This window comes from Siphateles boraxobius, unplaced genomic scaffold, assembly GCF_051911475.1.
Source record: "Siphateles boraxobius isolate OS27281-9 unplaced genomic scaffold, OSU_SipBor_1 8, whole genome shotgun sequence".
Taxonomy (NCBI): Eukaryota; Metazoa; Chordata; class Actinopteri; order Cypriniformes; family Leuciscidae; genus Siphateles; species Siphateles boraxobius.
In genome coordinates, this window is record NW_027509208.1 from 7,247,532 (window position 1) to 7,268,364 (window position 20,833).

General features: G+C 37.3%; 2 protein-coding genes across 5 annotated transcripts; one reads left to right on the forward strand and one right to left on the reverse strand.

Annotated features, from left to right (window-relative positions):
• The first annotated feature begins 456 nt into the window (after positions 1-456).
• On the forward strand, positions 457-10,676 carry max (myc associated factor X). 4 transcript variants are annotated; one of them, XM_077220297.1, is made up of 5 exons: positions 481-656; positions 980-1,006; positions 4,236-4,343; positions 8,971-9,109; positions 9,271-10,676. In XM_077220297.1, exons 1-5 carry the CDS (start codon positions 621-623, stop codon positions 9,456-9,458), a joined length of 498 nt encoding a protein of 165 aa, XP_077076412.1. In that variant the 5' UTR covers positions 481-620; the 3' UTR covers positions 9,459-10,676. The 4 variants fall into 4 exon arrangements, with proteins under 4 accessions (XP_077076414.1, XP_077076415.1, XP_077076412.1 ...); XM_077220298.1 differs by having other exon boundaries at positions 490-656; positions 8,986-9,109; XM_077220299.1 differs by lacking the exon at positions 980-1,006 and having other exon boundaries at positions 457-656.
• Positions 10,677-11,515: 839 nt separating this feature from the next.
• Positions 11,516-20,805, reverse strand: fntb (farnesyltransferase, CAAX box, subunit beta). Its single transcript, XM_077220296.1, has 12 exons — positions 20,485-20,805; positions 19,492-19,556; positions 17,864-17,936; positions 16,853-16,944; positions 15,811-15,957; positions 15,629-15,712; positions 15,279-15,365; positions 14,048-14,177; positions 13,517-13,649; positions 13,232-13,343; positions 12,429-12,543; positions 11,516-12,338 (listed from the first exon to the last, which is right to left on the reverse strand). Exons 1-12 carry the CDS (start codon positions 20,581-20,583, stop codon positions 12,216-12,218), a joined length of 1,260 nt encoding a protein of 419 aa, XP_077076411.1. The 5' UTR covers positions 20,584-20,805; the 3' UTR covers positions 11,516-12,215.
• Positions 20,806-20,833: the final 28 nt, after the last annotated feature.

Genomic DNA, 20,833 nt, shown 5'->3' on the forward strand with positions numbered 1-20,833 from the left:
GGAGTAACGAATAGTAACCAATCTTTATGGATTACGTTTATTTAGATAAATGTAAATTAACCCCTATTGATATTGTAGCCTATTTATATGTGGTTTGTATTACTCTAATAATAATAGTGAAAAAAGAATATTAAAAACACACGGAATATTTATAGGCTACTGTAGTAGGCTATTACTTATTCATATTTGTAGTATTAGTAATCACCGCACTAGCCACAAACAGCACTGAGCACTTTCCACGTGTCTTGCTGGTACCGCGATATAAAATGAACTACAATTACCATGAGGCATTCCCACTAAAAGGGCTTCCTTCAACGCGAAGCAGAGGCGCCACGCCGAAACGCTGACTGGGTGTTGTAGTTCTACATTAATAGATTCGTTGTCACATCGACCGGCCGCATAGTTCTAAAAAACAACAAGCCCTACAATGCTTTGCGCCGCAATCACAGACGTGACACGCCACGGTAAATGTCCGTGTGTAGGCGAGTCACGTGTAGAGAGTCCGTTGATCTCGTTTCGTGTAAGCAGTGAATCTCTCTGTTTGTTCATTTGATTTGGGCCCCATTTCATGTTGTTTTCAAAACAACATTTCGTGTAGTAATATCTATCTTCGCCGAAGAATGAGCGACAACGATGATATCGAGGTCGATAGTGATGTGAGTATAGTTATTTGTGTTTGTACTCTGCATGTTTGAGAATTAAACCTCTTGTATTTCAATTCTTGAGCCTCAATACAAGGCTAGCCTGTTAGCTAGTTAGCCAAACTAGCGTGTGAAATATTTTTTTAGCCAGCCTAACGTTAATAAGAATATCCAGCCAGATGAGCAATTACACACGGGGCCGAGTCTATACTTGTCTCCATATTTGTACATTTGCGATGCAATGTACTAAAACAGTGCATTGCATCCATCAATAGCCAGTTAAGTATCACTCTTACAGCTGTAGCTACAATTGTACTTTCTGTTCTGTTTTCTTACAGGAAGAATCAACGACATTTCACTCTGTGGTGCGTAATAAGCGGAGCAATTTATCCAGTTTAACCTTTAATGCCGAAAATATCTTCTCTTTTTGAGATTAGCTACCATTTATTTCCGGGTAGGTACTGAACGGCCGTAACTAATTTGCATCGTTGGACGACACAACAAGATAGAATCAAGTCTAAAAAGGGGTAGATGTGGTGGATCTCACGAGCACAGACACACAGTCTGCTTGTTTTGAGTCGGTCAGGGAGTTCAGTGCTCGACAGCAGGGCACTTGCTGCAGGAGGGAGGGACGTGAGCGCAGGGCTTATAGCGAGTGCGCGGCGCGTTCCGCTAGAACGCTCGCGTCATAATTGACGAACGAATTCTCTATAATCGGGCGTTCTAGTGTGTCGCGACGCTAGCAGGTGTACAAGGAATATTATTGGACGATGTCCATACGACGGCAGGGTTGTTAATACATGCCTTTCACCCCTATGAGATCTTGTTTTTCTTAGATTAGACTGTGTATGAATAAATAAGCAACATTAAATATTAATCCTGAACCTATGAAACATCCCCCTTCTCAATTATATATCAAATTTATATCATCCCCCTTTTTTTTATTATCAAATTATCAATACACAAAAAGCAGTGTTAAAAAAGAGGGGGGAAAAACAACGAAAGTTATGCTCACACACACACACACACACACACACACACACACACACACACACACACACACACACACACACACACACACACACATATATATATAAATTATTATTTGTTTGTGATTTATGTTTTGTAATTCAATGTAGATGTGTGGGAACTAACTAGGATAGTTCTGTCATTTATGTATCATTATGCTGTTACAAACATTTTACTTTTTCTGTGAAATGCAAAAGATCTTTGGTAGAATGAGAAAAGGTGCATGTGGTGACTAAGTTTGTCAGTCCCTAATATTTTTCTGTTTGAAATATTCTATATTCTATATTCTGCATTAAAGTCATACAGGTTTGGATCAATGTAAAGGTGTTTATTATGCTATTTAAATTTATTTGTGAAATATCACTTTAAATTAATTGTAAAATTTCCAGTCCGGCCAGTGAATTAAGGCGCTTGGTTTCTGTCAAGCTTTCACGCCTTAAGTTACTCATGCATTTGCGATTGAAGCACAATGCTTTTGTTTTTGCCATGGACATCACAATAATCCAGAGGCTTGAACAATTGCGTGGACTTGCTGCCTGGCTTTGTCTTAAACATGCATCTTTAAAGAGAAAAGTGTTGTGTAGAAATGCGGTTATGGCATAGAGTAGCTAATTTCATAAACCAATTCGAAACTACGTTGCTAATTGCTTAGTTCAAAAGATTTGACCAAGTCAAAACTGTTAAATATCTCTCAGAAAATGAAATGATATTGGATGGATTGAAATGTAAATTTGGACATTTTCAAAAACGTAAAAAGGCCTGACCATGGAATTTTGTGGGATGGGACTAGTCTTACCAGAATGATCTTACTATGTATTTTAAAGACTTTTAAGTGTCAATTCATAGTTTATTTTTGTACCCATTTCTGCACAGGGATTTCCCCCCAGCCCACCGCATGTAACCCTAACCTGTTTGCTCAGTATGCCATGCACTCGGGCTGCTATGTTTCTCTAGAGATGGGGCTTGTAGACCCCTTCACAGCCTTAGGCTGAGACTAATTTTACCTTCATCATGAAGTTTAACACTATAATAGTGTTATTTTCATTGCCATTTTGGGCTTCCCAACCAGTAAATGTATTTTGCCGTTAAAGGGCTAGAAATTTCTAACATTTACTCTCATTCAAATCAGTCCAAACCTGCATGACTGACTTGAGTTCTGTGGAACAAAAAGATGATTTTCAAAGAATGTTTCAACTGTCCATGTGATGGAAGTTAATGCAGTCCAAAATGACTTTCATTGAATGGACAATACACATGTTATGTGTTCCACGGTAGAATGTCATACAGGCTTAGAACGACATGTGGTGAGTAAACAATGATAGACGTTTTGTTTTTGGGTGAACTATCTCTTTTAGTTGTGGCTGGTCAGTCTTTCTAAAGTGTATCGGTGGGGTTCATAGCGGGATGTTTAAAATAGCACTCATCACAAAGCAGGCTTGTTTTCACTAGCCTTGAGTTTTCATTGAGTAGACTGGAGACACAAGGTCTGCAATGTCCCTAAAGTCCTGTTTATCTCCCCCCTTCTTTTTGTGCTGGGAGGAATTTATTTTTTATTATCAGGATGTTGAGATAAGACAACAGAAGAGCATGTTGAGGAGTATACTCAAAGCTTTCCTCAGCAATACTGTTTGTCGTTTTGCTTTCTTTTATGTAATTTATAGCCTTTATACCTATAATTTTACTATAGACATTGCTGATGTTTTTTGTTTTGATAAAATTGTGGAGAAGCCATATGCAGAGTATAGTTCTCACTATACTTGAGTGAAAAATAGCCCGTGACATGTTGAGCAGTCTGTCACCTCACGTGGATGTAATACAATCCTGACATTGGCAGTGTACAGTGTCACCTTTTAGACATCAGACTGGATCTGCCGGTAACATTATGGCCACACCTCGCCCTTCCAGGTGGTGTGTAGACATTGGAATGTCTTTGTGCAGCCGGTGGCACTTTAACATTTGGATAACTGCTTTCGTTTTGTCCTTTTTTCCACGGAATGCAAAAGAGGCTCTTGTTAATGAGTCGCTGGATTCAAAACAGGTTTTACAGCTGTGCCTTTATGTAATAACAGTGTCTTGGCCAAGCCCAGTGACATTGGACTCCAGTGACCATGTTGTTTTTTCAGCGCAACAGTCTCAGGGTACTAAAACCAGGCTTAACGTAGAGACTTTTTGTGGGATAGTGCAATTACAATCTTTTCGTTACGTCCTAATAGCAGATATTTTAATTCACATATTAGTATGTCTTAAATTAACTAATGGAAGTTATTATAAATTGTGCGTTAGCTAAGGATGTTCTGACAAACATTTTCCAAAAGAAGTAAGCTGCAAAAAAGAGGCATCATGCAACGTGTTCTCTTACAAGTCTCTGAAAAATGTTTTTATAATTGTCATTGTCACTTAATTAAAACAACAGAATATAATAGTTTTTATTGACATTTAAAGGTCTACAATTAAATTGTAAAAAAGTTTAGTTGAACTGTAAATGTTTCCTTATGACTAACTCTGTAACCCAATGGCAGCATGACAAGCGAAGAGGCTGAAGCCATTGTGATTCTCTCATTGCAGGCAGACAAACGGGCACATCACAATGCGCTGGAGCGCAAACGTAGGGACCACATCAAAGACAGCTTTCACAGCCTTCGGGATTCCGTTCCCGCCTTGCAAGGGGAAAAGGTTGGTAAATGTCATTGGTAAAACCATGAGGAACACAAGAAGGCATAAAGGATGTTTCTTTTGTGTGCTTTTTGTCAATGAAATGTCTACTGTATTACATTGAAACTGTTAATTGAATGTGATGGGTTTAAATGTTCTTATGAGCTGATTAGCTTTTGTTGATTGATTTCCATGATGTTTTAAGTTGGAGGGTGTGAATTACAAGTGTTATGAGAATTGAGAGCAGAGCAGATCCAGACTGATTGATGTGATCCATGTACAGTAGTGCCAGGAAGCCATTACAGGAGGAAATGCGGTTTCTCCTTCCTCTTGTGTGTCTTGTGTCTGAAATAGAGAGCTCAAGAGTGTAGTATAAATAATTGTTTGACCCTTATGTTAGAGCTATGTTTCTTCTAGGTATATATGCAAAAGTGAATGGTTTCTGTTATATTTCAGTCTACTAAAATGAGTCACATGACTAGGGATACATAATATATTGGTACAATGTTTGCTTTTGGATGATATTAGAGATTTTATTGGTATCGCTTGATATTGGATGTTTAATTGAGTTCTATTTTACATTTAGATTAAGCTAGCGTTAGATGATGGCAAATGTAATGATAATCTTAAATAATATCTTTAATAATATTTAGCGAATCTCAAATAACTTTTTTGTTGGAAGTACCGTTATAAGAACTGCACTTTTTTCGGGCAAGTGTGTTCTTGTGGAGTTTTTGGGCCAATGTGAATAAATCTTGATTTAAATTCAAAGAGACAAGATAGTCTGTGCATGACCTGACATTTTATTCTTGTCTAAAGTGAGGCGATGTAAACATTATGAAGCGCTGATGAAATGTGTTTCATTCATACTCTGCTCTCACTTGCAGAAAGTATAAAACTCCTTATAAAAGAAGTAAAAACTTATGAAATCCCTAATATGGACAAAGTACTCCAGCTATAGTTGTAGCCAAATAAAAAGCTGAAAAATTAAGACAATCACACGATTGTGACAGTATGGTTTATGTATGTGTGTTTTTTTAGGCATCCGTGTATTTTCATAACATTAATAAAGGCTGTGTCAATTAGAACTGCATTATTTATATACTTTACAGTATAGAAACTACTATTCTGATAAAAAGCCTCATTAAATATTAGTGACTTTAAAAAACACATGCTATTTTAAAATGTATAAAATCCAAGAAGAATTAAAGGGGTGGTTTACTGCTTTTTTTCTTTGCATGATTGTGTTTATGGGGTGCAATATAACATGTCTAAGTGTGTTTTTTTTTTAAGCCTTATTTTTCATAAATTTCACCTTTATTGTAACCCGCTTTCTCCTCTGTCATTTGAACGACCGGTTGACTTCCTGATTCTATGAAACCACTCCCTCAGAAACAGGCAATGGGCTGTGATTGGTTAGTTGGGCCGGTGTGTTGTAATTGGCTAAACTGCGTAGTGCACGTAGTCTGGAAACTTCACACCCATTACCTTTACGGGCGAAAGCTGCATGTGCTCCGGTCAAATGTAAATAGTGTCAACAGCCTACTGCCGTATCAGTTTGAGACAGAATCAGACCCAGAAAGAGGCAATGAAGAGAGTAAAGCAGAACCTCCCCACGGCTCTTACAAAACGTTTCTGAATGGTACATTTTATTATTATTATTATTATTATTCTATTCTATTCTGTATTATATTAGAATTTCGATACGCTGTTACTTTGAAATGCTACTGCTGCTTATAGCTTTTGAGATATGGTTTTCTCCTGATTAAACATTTAATATAACTGAATAAATGACATTTAATATAACTGAATAAATGACAGAGTAATACCGTTTTTTAAAGTTATTGTTTTATCGATATAATGAACAACCGTTTATCTATTCACAAAACTTAGTTTACTCAGTGTATCGTTTTCTTTAGGTACACGTTTGTCTTACACACACAAAATAGCATCGAACTAACTGGCTACTAAATTACGTCAAATTACGTCAAAGTATACCTTCTCAAAAAATTTGCATATTGTGATAGTTCATTATTTTCCATAATGTAATGATAAAAATTAAACTTTCATATATTTTAGATTCATTTCACACCAACTGAAATATTTCAGGTCTTTTATTGTTTTAATACTGATGATTTTGGCATACAGCTCATGAAAACCCAAAATTCCTATCTCAAAAAATTTGCATATTTCATCCGACCAATAAAATAAGTGTTTTTAATACAAAAAAAGTCAACCTTCAAATAATTATGTTCAGTTATGCACTCAATACTTGGTTGGGAATCCTTTAGCAGAAATAACTGCTTCAATGCGGCGTGGCATGGAGGCAATGAGCCTGTGGCACTGCTGAGGTGTTATGGAGGCCCAGGATGCTTCGATAGCGGCCTTAAGCTCATCCAGAGTGTTGGGTCTTGCGTCTCTCAACTTTCTCTTCATAATATCCAACAGATTCTCTATGGGGTTCAGGTCAGGAGAGTTGGCAGGCCAATTGAGCACAGGAATACCATGGTCAGTAAACCATTTACCAGTGGTTTTGGCACTCTGAGCAGGTGCCAGGTCGTGCTGAAAAATGAAATCTTCATCTCCATAAAGCTTTTCAGCAGATGGAAGCATGAAGTGCTCCAAAATCTCCTGATAGCTAGCTGCATTGACCCTGCCCTTGATAAAACACAGTGGACCAACACCAGCAGCTGACATGGCACCCCAGACCATCACTGACTGTGGGTACTTGACACTGGACTTCAGGCATTTCCTTCTCCCCAGTCTTCCTCCAGACTCTGGCACCTTGATTTCCGAATTCAGCCAAATTTGCAAAATTTGCTTTCATCCGAAAAAAGTACTTAGGACCCCTGAGAAACAGTCCAGTGCTGCTTCTCTGTAGCCCAGGTCAGGCGCTTCTGCCGCTGTTTCTGGTTCAAAAGTGGCTTGACCTGGGGAATGCGGCACCTGTAGCCCATTTCCTGCACACGCCTGTGCACGGTGGCTCTGGATGTTTCTACTCCAGACTCAGTCCACTGCTTCCGCAGGTCCCCCAAGGTCTGGAATCGGTCCTTCTCCACAATCTTCCTCAGGGTCCCGTCACCTCTTCTCGTTGTGCAGCGTTTTTTGCCACACTTTTTCCTTCCCACAGACTTCCCACTGAGGTGCCTTGATACAGCACTCTGGGAACAGCCTATTTGTTCAGAAATTTCTTTCTGTGTCTTACCCTCTTGCTTGAGGGTGTCAATGATGGCCTTCTGGACAGCAGTCAGGTCGGCAGTCTTACCCATGATTGCGGTTTTGAGTAATGAAACAGGCTGGGAGTTTTTAAAAGCCTCAGGAATCTTTTGCAGGTGTTTAGTTAATTAGTTGATTCAGATGATTAGGTTAATAGCTCGTTTAGAGACCCTTTTCATGATATGCTAATTTTTTGAGATAGGAATTTTGGGTTTTCATGAGCTGTATGCCAAAATCATCAGTATTAAAACAATAAAAGACCTGAAATATTTCAGTTGGTGTGCAATGAATCTAAAATATATGAAAGTTTAATTTTTATCATTACATTATGGAAAATAATGAACTTTATCACAATATGCTAATTATTTAAGAAGGGCCTATACATGGAAAATACATTTACAAAATTTATACATAATTACAAATTCAGGTCCAAAATGTTTGTACGCGTTTGTCGTAGACACACGAAATAGCATAACTAAGTGGGTACTAAAGCCAGCGCTGGCATTTGTTTACGTCCTTGATAAAACTAAAACATTACGTCTGAAATTAACGTTATACATGCAAATACATTACTTACAGGTTGTGGCCCAACAACTGCTGCCTCTGGTTTTAAAGTTGGAACTGCTTCATGTTTTAGTAACAGTTTGTTATTGAATCCGACATTGAATTTGTGGAGATTCTGGAAGCTGTCTTCAGTAAAATGCGCAGCACAGAGAGCTAAATTACGATTGTAATTTTCTGGAACATAATCAAACATAAATTGTAGCCATTGTTGACGAACTACAGCGTCCGTAGGAAGCCCGAACACAGAAGACCTGACAGCTGGGTGAAAATAACACACTTTCGACGGCATGGCTACAGCTCTCCACTATAACTCTTCCTCTTCGACAAAGCAGCAGAAATATGTCATGCCCCCTTTATTGCATATTCCGGAGGGAGTGCATTAAACTTACTGATTTTTAAAAGACGATATCTCTGCTTACATTGAACTTTCAGTGCAGCAACTTTGCAGATACTGTTCATGCACCAACAGCAACATTACACACTATTTAAAATGAAAAAATGAAATCGCAATCAACCACCCCTTTAATGCTCGTGTTTGTAGTACATAAACCAATTATACATGTTTCAGTAGGAAAAATACAGAACATGAATTATAGGTTATTGTTCAGCAGTGTGTTTATTTCTTAGTCAATCAGAAGCAAGAGATATGAAAAAAATGTACCTGTAAATTAGACAAAGGTCCAATTAAACACTTGACTTTTATGTTTCCCTTTACTTCTGAAATGTGTAGCTACCAATAGAGAAGGTTTTTAAGCTGTTTGTATGTGTTCATTAGGGTTGTTTGGATGAAATGGGTTTGGGGTTTATGTATGTGCAATGATTCTTCATTCCTTGCGTCAAATTCTAGTTTTTCATTTGTTGCTGACAGCAATCTATCAAACAGGCATCCCGAGCTCAAATCCTAGACAAAGCCACAGAGTACATCCAGTATATGCGACGAAAAAACCACACACACCAGCAGGACATCGACGATCTGAAGAGGCAGAACGCCCTGCTGGAGCAACAAGGTGGGTGTCCCTGTGATATTCCATGCTTTTGTTGGCCGTTTGCTATCTGATCATGGTGATTTGTGCCAGTAGGTTTGTGTGCTGAAGTTCCCTTGTGCCTCAAACAACATGATTTTGAGTAGAAATTGAAGAATGTGTCATCTTGTCTCTTTAATTTCCAGTGCGGGCACTGGAGAAAGTCAAGGGGACCACACAGCTTCAGGCCAACTACTCCTCTTCAGACAGCAGCCTGTACACCAACCCTAAGGGCAGCGCTGTATCAGCCTTCGACGGTGGTTCCGACTCCAGCTCAGAGTCTGAGCCGGAGGAACAGCGTTCCAGGAAGAAGCACCGCGGGGAGGATAGCTAAATAGCGGATCCTCGGCCCGCTCCACAAAGTTCTCCTCTGAAGGGAGGGAGAGTCACAGCATTGGCCTGTTTCTAGTTGTATTTTGTGTACCTCAATCTCCCCAAACCACCCTTGATCAATCTCTTTCAGTGAATGTCAACCCTCGATTCAACGCCTGAAGAAACCTCTTCACAGGTTTGAAAGAGAGAGGGACGCCAATTACTGGAAGAACACTCACGGACAACACGGCTTGTTTTTACTCTCCCTCCCTCTCCGACTCGGTTCGTCCATCTTGCGTCCTGGCACACGCAACAACAAACGATGATTTAAACCCAAAATGAGGCAGCTTTGCAACTTAAGGACTTGATGCTTTGTTTTTTTGTTTGTTTTTGTTTTTGTACCCTTGTCTGCAATCCCTCCAGGTGGAAATTCAAAGGGGTGAATGAGGTGTACAGCTCCTAGCACTGCTAAAATATAAATTTTTTGTTGAATATCTTAAAGCCTGCTTAGAACTTACCCATAGCTGAATTGTCCCGAGTGGTTTGCCTTTCTAAATATGTTTCTTTTCCATAAAGGATTGTTTTTAAAGCATCTATCAATGTAGCCCTTGTTAAACCTAGGGGATGAGTGATACGTTTGACATTGTTATCGATAAAATCCCTTAATTAAAAAAGAAAAGAAAACAACATTCTTTATGGGAAGGCTGCTGAGCTTGTGTTGTATTTGTTGTTTTAGCCTGATGTAGTAAAGTTTACAGGTTGGGGGGGAAAAGATAATTTTTTTGTTTTTCTTTTAAAAATGGGGGTTAAAAAGTGAAAAAGCATATATTTTGCATCTGTCATCTGAGCCTCCCAAACATGTATTTTATGTATGTCACTCCATATTGGGAATATAAACGTTCCAAATGATGTATCCCCCCACGAAGCTAGTCAATATTGAAAGAGTAGATTCATGTTGTGACTTTTAAAGGTAAATGTTCTAAATGTTTATTGGAAATTTGACCGCTGCACACGCAAAAAGTTGCATTTTGAGTGTCCAGGAGACTCGAGTGAGTGCGCGAGTGTGTGTATCTTTTACCATATTTTCCACTTAGGATATTAGTAAAACTAAGTAGGTCTTTCTTTGTCTGATTCCATTCCATGGAAATTACAGGTATGTTGTACATACTGCCAACAGTTGTCTTGCAAGTTGAGGCCTACCTTTACAATGAGAATATAAATAAAACTATTTTATCCTTTACATATGCTGTGTGGGTCTCAACCTTTTTGACTCCATGGTTCCCCATTCCCCTCAAGATTTTTTGTTGTTGTTGCAATTTCTAGCTGATCCAGGCCTGGCTTCACAGATAGGGTTTAGATTAATGCCGGGGACACACTTAACGACTAGCTGAAACATTCTCTGAACTGAACACAATTACAGACTGTTTCCAACGACTGGAGCAGATTTTAAACACTGACTGAACGCAACGGTCTCTGGCTTGGCGCGTTTGGGCATGATCACTCGTAAATATCAAATTACATACATAATGGGCCTTAAAGTTGTTAAGTGTGTCGCTGGCTTGATCCAGGATTAGGCCCTAGTTAAATTAGGAGATTAAAATAGTTATTATAAATGTGCCTTAGATAAAAACATTACTGGTGTGCAGTGTTATAATGGCCATAAATATTTGCAAACGGATGGCATGGCTATGAAAATGTATATTCATAAATATATTGTCCCCCCCCCCCCCCCAGGTCATTTACTCTACCTCATAGTTCAAACCTGTATGACTTGCTAAGGTAATTTTTAATATATTGATGTTAAGATCAAAAACAGTGGTCCATATTATTTGTGCACTGTAATCAAAGTTTTCTGAAGGCATTAAACAGCTTTGTGTAAGGAATAATTAACGTTTTGAATTAATTTCGATTAGAAATTTTATGGAATCAAATACAAAACCAGCCTCTGTCCTTGTACACTTTAATTGATGGAAAACAATGTCATCATTCTGCTGAATCTCTCCTTTTCTGTTCCACAAAAGAAAAAGTCATACGGGTTTGAAAAGACATGAGAGCGGGTAAATAATGAAAGAACTTTCATTTTTGGACAAATTGTTCCTTTAATGTAATAAGATGAAATGCCATTCTGTTTTGATACCTCATACTAGCATTTTCAGATTTAAAGCATGATGATTGAATTATTGAATACAGTTGTGATGCTCATTAAACAGCAAAGGTGACAAAAAATTACAAAATGTAAACAATGTACTCATGGCTGACTAGCTGATAGTTTGTTGTACCAAGACTATTTCCATATATTTGACAGTTATTTGTTTCAGTCCTATCTGTCAAATAGCAATCATTAATTAGAGATGACAGAAATAAAAGTCAAATGATGGACTGCCCATAGTGAATATAGATAATACATAATGCACCAACCGAAAAATAAAAACACAACTTTATCCAAGTCTTTATTTCTGTCCAGAACATACTGCCACATGCACTCTGGGAAATGTTTGCCAAAGCTCAAAATAAGCTGGTATGTGCAATAAAATATCAATCATGACTGGTGCATGAAAAACACCTTGCCTAGTCAGTCTCTACCATTTTCCCTGGCTAAAACCCACAACCTCATGCTGAAGCTGTAGTATGTACGGCCTTCGGAGTGTTTCCCAACCTGTAGATGCTTACAGACCAGCAAAGGACATTTGGCTACAGCATTTACAGAAGATGCCTCTGCGTTAGGTCAAGCTAGCTCAAATCCCCAAACATTTTTACAATAAAAAAAAGAGGAAAAAGTCTATGACTGGTCCATTGCATTTGCCGTAGCTCCCGTCTGAAGTGGAACAGGTAACAGGTGGAAATGTTCAATCGCTTGGGCGACCTTCTCTGGACAGATGTTATAAACTGGATGAGTTGGTGCCTGAAAAGAAGAAATATGAGAACATTTTAATTATATTAATGCATTATTCTCAATATGGCTGGGCTCAACTGAATTTTTAGTATCTCTTACCAGTCTGTTCTCGTCTCGACCGAGGATCAGCTCATTATGGAGGTCTTTGTTTCCGAAATGCTGTGCAATTGAGAGTCCACTCAGACAGTAGCATGTGTGGTAGAAATCTCTAGACCTGTGAGGAATCAATGATCAACTACTATGAAAGTCTGGTTTGGTCTGTATAGGCCTAGTTAGTAAAAGGACAAAATATCCAAGACAGTTTTCACATTTTAAAGTTCACATTGTAATTTAATTCTTACAGTTAAACAAGATAGATGTAATGGCCTACAACAGGCCAACAGATTTTTATGACCTTTCCAGCTAGACGTTTTTCTTTTTGTTAGTTACTAGAAAAGAATATGTACAAAATCAGATTCGCTAACTAATCATTCAGACTCGTTTGTGAACCGCTTCATTGAAAATAATCCGTTCAAAAGAATGATTTACTCACAAAGGGCAAAGTTTTGCTCCACACTAACTCTAGACAAGAACATTATCTAACGATATTAAATTTACATTTTATGAATTCTTCAAGTTGTGCCAAGCTCTTAACATAATTTATTGGTAGAAATTGTAAGTAAAAAAATATTTTTTAAATCCTTATCCAGTTAATCACAACCAACTGTAAAAGTTATGAGGCATTCAAATATTTTTGAGGACAATGGGGAGCCTTGGAAGCAAAAAGTTTGAGAATCACCGCTTTATTTGACACATTACTGGTGATATTATTACAAGCTGAAAGACTCATATATATATATATATATATATATATATATATATGTGTGTGTGTGTGTGTGTGTGTGTGTAAGAGCTGTACTCACTTGCCAGGTTTGTCCAGAAGGCCTCCACCAGGATTCTGGCAGCAGAGGAGGATGTATTCCTGCAGGGCCTTTCTCTCAAACATCCAGCTACTCAAACTCAGCGTTGAGTCTCCTATATACACAGTAACATTTTCTTCATAGGTTCAATTACTATATATGACATTAGACCCCAAAATATCCATGTTGGGTTTATATTTTGAAACAAAATACATGGGGAAAAAACACATGGGAAAAAAAGAACATTGTAGTATTTTCAATTGCTTGATTATCTCTATATGTTGTCACCTTCTTTAAAAAGAGCCCTGTGGAGTAATGGTAATAGTCCTGCTTGCCAGAAGGAGTAACAGCCATCCACCAGCTTGTTACAGCGGCCTTGAAATCCACCTTCAAAACGCATTTGTCTGCTGGTTACCCAGCGCTAATGAAGGAAAAAGAGAGAAAAGCCTCCAATTTACAGGTTTATAAGAATCAGCATAGGAATATCATTAGTGTTGCTGCCTTATCGTTAAGAGAAATCTGCCTGTGCCCTGGGACTGTAAAACACCCTAATTTCGATGTCTGCCAAAGACCATGAATATCTGCTGATCTAAGCATCTACAACATTGCGGCACACTGATGTTCATATTACCAAGCATGTTTAGTGTCCCTGAGGAACCAGTAATGAGATGCTTCTCCTCCAACGTTCAGGATAAACACAACTGACCTTTAACGCATCACATAAACCTCAGTTTATTCACTCTAATGGACAGGAAGAACCAGGTTAAATGAAAGGTGGAAGTGTAGCCAAAGCAAAACAAGGCAAGACAAAGGACTTACTAACAAGGCTTTGAGATCCAGCATGTGTTCTTTACCCAGAATGACTAGGGCAGCAGTACCACAGAAGGTGTAGCCACCATGTGCCTCAAGTCCTGGCACTCCACCTAAACCGCCCTCCCAGTTCTGACAGCTGCAGTTCAAAGGAAAGCACAACATCTTAGAATTTATGGGACTCATTCTCAGAAATATATTGTGCTGTGTCTGAGATAGAACTCTTTTAGGGACAGAAAGGAATGTTTTTTTAAATGTTTATTTTTGCCTAAAATGTGAGACACATGGCAGAGGAATGGGGGGGAAATGGTCTTGAGATGCATTTTTAAAAAGTTGAACTTCTTTATACTTGCGAATGACATGCTGTTGCAATAGACGTAAAAGTCACAAGCACAAAGGTCCGTCTAGACTCTAGAGGATATTTACATAGAAAAGCAATGGAAAAGCAGATCAGTAGAATGTAAAATCATGTTCTGTGTGAACAGCTTTTTAAGTTTCTAGTGCAATAAATAAATAAATGTAATTCGTTCATGTTTCTTTTTGCATGCTCCAATTCATAACTATTACATTTTAACTGCTATATATATAAACATCTATGTAAAATCTGCTTTTATGGATATTAAAGTGTTTTTTAAATGCAGAATTCATTTTTCTGCTCAACCCTGTTCTGTGGGTTGACATCAAATTTAAGGGACAAACTGTATATTTGTTTAAATCACATAGCTAAAAACCAGAGGTTTGATGTTTGTTTTTTTATTCTTTATCAGTATTTGATTGTTTATACTTGTATTGGCCTTGTCAAGCTCGATAGTTCAACTATGTTATGGGGAAAAATAATAATGCAATAAAGACATTGCATACATTTTCAACCTTGCAACATTCAACTCCAACCATTGTTGTTATAGATAACTAAAGCAAAAAGTATGAAATATTGTTATATCATTTTTATTAAATAAAAATAAAGCTGATATAAATATTAGATGAAAAATTTAAACAATTTGACAACTAACTGAAAATAATAAGTTTAATTACTAAAATGGTATAAAAACTAAAAATTAAATAATCTAAATAGAAATGTAAAAAAAACTAATAAAAGTAACAAAACAAAATGGCAAAAAAACAAAGTATAATTAAATCCTATAATAGTATATAAATAATACTAAAATAACACTGACCCCAACATAATCTGAATGAAACTGAATATGGCACTTGTTTTGAAAGAGACCGTGGAAGGAATTACCTGAGTATCCAAGTGTGCGTCTCATTAAACAGGGTGGGAGTGATGATATTAGTGAGTGAAGCCACAGAAGCTGCACAATATGCACTCCTATCAGATCAGACACACAACAGGCCGACGCTGATCATAACTATGCATGTCAATAACCACAAGTTACATTATTAGAATAAGACTGAAAGTCTGTAGGACCAGCGCTGACCTTTGTTGAACATAAAGAATTATTCTTTATGTTCAGTAAAAGGTCATTCCTGAAGAATGCCTCAGTATAGTAACATCACAACAGGGAGAATAAAAAGATGAATGGCTGTTGTGAAGATGCTTCAGGGTGTTGAAAGCACGGTGACAGAACTCACCTGACGTCCACCTCCCCGCCCACATGCATCACAAAGGAGCCATCTGGCTGCTTCACAGAGTACAGGAAGTCCAGGAGCTTCTCTCTGATGGGGGAGGGGGCAGACAGAATGTGCTACTATGGCAACATGATCCACACAACATCTGAAGGTAAACAGACGATACTATAAAGCAAACGTGAAACCTGTTGATGACTTTGTAAGCCTCCTCTGTACCCAGAATGCAAAGGGCGTTGACAGCTGCATAGGTGGGTGCCAGGTGAGAGTGCTGACCCGGACCTCCACCGAAGCCACCTGTTGGGCTCTGACATCTGGCCAGAAACTGGCACACACTACCAGAAAACATTCATGGTTGTAATATATTTACATCAACAGGCATGTAAATGAATGAGAAGAACTAAAAATGTACACAAAAAGCCAGAAATTCACTAGAGAAATCACTTTCATTTATTTTCATGTAATGAACTATAGCAGGTAAATGACAGATATTAAAAATCTATTTAGTCTAAATTGAAAATAAACCTCTTAAACCTAAAAATCAATCATTTTAAATGCTACAAGTAAATGTAGACACCACGTCATTATAATGTACAGTAGGAGAAATGAATATTCATTTTGAAATTTGCTAAATATTACATTTAACAGTGTCATTAATTTTAAAAAAGTGTTTTTAAAGATGATAACAAAGGTAATCTAAATCTAAAAACAGGGGAAATGAGCATGCAGAATTTGCAACTGATACTAATAAGTGAAAATTATGATATATTGTGAATCCCTATTATTGTGACTGAAAATACAATTACACCAAATATACTCCAATCTCTAATTTGACTTTGCAATTAAAGTCAAAAGAGATCATTCTGTTTGGCTGAACTATCGCTTTAAGAAAAAGCATGGATTAACAAACATTAAGGAATACAGTAACAATCACAACAAAATATAATACATTACGTATGAATTCACCTCTTTAACAGTCACTTGAATAAGAGATTTTTATTCCAGTCTATTTCAAAGTAATAATAACCAACTAAGATATAAAGGTTTTAACCCCCGGCAGCTACAAAGCGATCCGAGCGTAGTTTGCATTGAGAAAGAAAGCATCTGTGTCACAGCTTGATGTAATTTTTACATTATCTGTAGGATAGTAACTGGGTAAGGGGACCCAAACACCTGCCTCCAGGCCACGTGTACACTGATAATGATGTGCAGAGAAGGGCTGGTACTTACTCTGAGGCAACAGCTGCCGGCACAGGCTCCTCTAGCAGCTCCAGACTATGCAGGATCCAATAGCAGAGCCAAGGCCGGCTGGCATCCAAACACTGAAGCCAGACAACATGCAGATTCAGCAGCCATTACCAGCACTCTTACACACAGAGCTGCTCAGGAACATGGTGTTCCCGTACAAATACACAAAAACTAGAAGCATGGTGTCCTCTCTCTCCCACTCACTCACATACACAAGTAATGCATCGCATGGTCTTAAAAGTGCAAGGCTGTAGATCCTTAATGGCCTTGTGTTAAACCCGTTTTGTATGTTTGTGTGTTAACAAAACTAAACAACTTCTTTTTTTTTTTTTTAACTAAGCCGTTAAAAGGGTAGTTCAACCAAAAAATAAAAATTCTGTCATCAATTACACACCCTTGTGTCATTGATTTCAAACCTGTATGACTTACTTTTTAACGTAAAACCCAAAATGAGCTATTTAGCAGAATATCTAAGCTGCTCAATGAAAATATTGTTTTGTCATGAAAGTATTATGTGGATCGTTTTCTTTTACGCTTCAGTTTTTGGTACCATAACTGTCAATAAAATAAAATAAAAATAAATCGTGGTTATTCTCATGGTTATCAACCAGTGTTCATAAAGCAGAATTAAACTATATTAATGTCAATATCTATAAATGTTTTTTTAACATTTAATAAAAATAGGATTTTTTGTTTTTTATTTGAAAGCATTGATATTTTTGATCATTGCATTGAGATTACATTGATCGCACCGAAAAAAACAACAACGGTTTAGTGCAGTGATTCTATTTGTATTTTATCAGAATTTTTCCACAGATTCCCTCATAGACTCTTGCTCCCCCCTTGGTTTGAAAACATTATGCTAGATAACATTCTTATTTTTTTTCATACAGGCCAGAAACAACATGAGGGTGAGTAAATAATGACAGAATTTTCTTTTTTGGGTGAACTGTCCCTTTAAGGTTTTTTTCTTCTTTAAAAGACATTGTTTACCTCATATGTATCAGATAGATGGCGTAAACCTTTCTTCAGATAATGATAGTGTTGTTCCCTCAGTAAAGCGGGCCTGAAAAAAAAACAGTGTAGAGTCATCCATTTAACCATCTTATTAGAATCTATCTATTGCAAATTATGTTATAAATCATTTTAACATTAAATGATCTCCTTATTCACAATGTGGCAAAAGATCAATTTAAACTTTTCAAAGATTTATAGTAGCTCACTAAAAGGCAACAACTTATTTGTACAGAGCAAGTTCAACCACTGAGCTGACATCCTCCAATTATCCCCATCAAAGGAAGCGTCAGTGTTAAAATGATAGAGTCAGTGAGGCAGAACACAGCCTACACACAGTGACAGTACGCTTGACTTCAGTGCTGGCCGCAGAGGTGTCGGGGCATGTCTAATTTGAGGGTACCTCAGCTGAGAGAACAAATCCTTAACCCTTGTTCTGAGGCAAAGAAAGCATTGCATTCATTACATTGTGACAAGCTGATAAGAGCAACTTATGGCCTTCTACAAGCAAGTTTCATGAGAAGTAATGCTGAAGTTGAAAAATTTGCTCCGTGTCCCTCGTGGGATGATTCATTTCTTTCATGCATGAAATTAACTATAACTGAATTGACAGTCTGTGGATGTAAACTATTTAAAACAACTCTTCTTTATTTTTTCATAGTTTTTTCTTCAGTCACATGATTTTTCAGAAATCTTTCTAATAAGCTGTTTTGGTGTTCAAGAAACATCTTATATTATTATCAGGGCTGCTGAATTTTTTTTTTAGGATTGCTTGAAAAAATACAGTATTTACTTTGTTTACATTGTGAATGTCTTTACTGTGAAATACGATCAATTTAATGCATCCTTATACAAGTATTCATTTATTTAATCCTACTGACCTTGAGGTTTTAAACAGTAGTGCATATAATTATTACCTAATTATTTATGTAAAAAAACGATTTACTGAACCACAAGAACCTCATATCATCATATTGATGATATTACGCACAATAAATGGTAAGCATGGCATCATCCGAACATGCCTCTATTCCCCGAATGAATGTTTGTAGCACCTACGAGTGTGTTTTCCTACAGTTTTCTTATTAGAGTGTAAAATTAAAAAAGTTGTAAATATGACAGCACAGCAAAAAGTACCATCTGGATATGTGCTAGAACAGCCGATGTGCTACTACAGCATCTCTTCTAAATGTTTAGGTTACACAACCTTTGTCTTGCAGACTGATTACATCAGTTTTAATCACATCTGGGTGTTTTATTTCATCTGCAAGTGCTCTCAGTATAGAGGAAATAAGTTCTGAAATACACAGAGGTCATGCTGTGGTGGAAGAAGGTGAAAATTAGCTTTACGCGAGGCAAAGTTCACTAGTATATAGACTTTCGGTTTTCCTGCATATGATGTGATGCTGCTGCAAAGTAATACAAATGGGTGGAAAAAAGAATGCTACAAAACATACATAGCAGACACAAGACATTGTCACATACAAAATATGTACTTGTACAGAATAACAGAAAATGATTGCTGTCCAAAAGCAGCACATTGAAACTCAATATTGTGGAATATCCTGCTTTGTATTAATGGCCAGAAAAGGCTGGACTTTACTTACTGTGGTGAGGTGTGAATTTGTTGGTAAACACTGTATACCTCTTGAATACTGCATTCAACTTTTCTCTGGATTCAATGATAAAACAGAAAACAAAAATGTGGAGGTGAAATAACCAAACAGAAAATGTGACAACAACAGCAAGCCAAATGACATGCTAACAGAAGGATCATTGTGGTTGATGCTGACTGTGCACATATATGGGTGGCTGACATCATATCCTGTTCAGCGTGTCATACAAAGACAGAAAAATGGCCAACTGGCTAATCCATTTATTTTGAAAATCATAGTATGACTTAGTAGTGCGTACTGGAATTTCTACCAGTCCTTAAAAATTCTGAGGTAAAATAATTTTTAAAATAAAAATGTAATCCTTATGTAATCATATAATTTTATTATGCAAGTAATAATTTTTTTAATAATCTTAATTCATGCATAATTTTAAAAGTCTTTGAAGCAAATTTTCCAATGTATTGGTGCTAAGATTTCTAAATATACATGTTAATATCGTCTTTCACTTTATAACTTTTCATAGATAACGGTCAACCACCCATTTAATAATAATAATGCAGTTCCTAAATTACAGTACAACATAACATAAACCAGTGAAGTTAAGTAATATTCCACATTGTTCCTGACAGGGTAATGTTCAAAAACGTTTATAAAGGGATAATTCACTCCAACATAAAAAGTCTGTCAATATTTACACACTTTCATGTTGTATTTCCTACAATGATGACAACATATCGGTTTTTGGTGAGCTAATCTTTTAAATTAATATATAGCCTATTATTTACAGCATTGTAACAGAACTGGAGGAATACGTAACTTACTGGGTGACGCAGTGTTATTAGCATAATTATATTCTGCACGTGTATTTTTTCGGTATGCACTACTGTATCCTTTAGCACAATGTGAAGCACAGAAGCAGAGTGCAGAGTAAATAGACAGTTAGCTCTGTGCTAGTGGCTAACTAATACTAAGAGTTAAGCTCACCTGTTCTTTCGAGGTCACCGTTTGCACGCCGTCATCATTGAAAAGCTCAGAGATGTGTGATTCATGAAAGCATCGCAGTGGTAGAGACGGCTCTTCCATGATGAGGTTTGAAAACACATGCACTGGAATAGACAGGGAACAGTTTTCCAGCAGAGCAAGTGTCAAGACAGCGTGGGCGGGGTTTCCTCAATGGAGGCAAGTGACTTAGGAACTCAAGTACGGGAAGCATGAAGGCACATTTGAGAAGTGGTATTGATGCGAAGATTTGCGAGACGGTTCTCTCAAACAGTTCATTTCAAAGAAACGGTTAATAAAAGATCCAGTGATTTTTTTTACGTCATGACGTAAT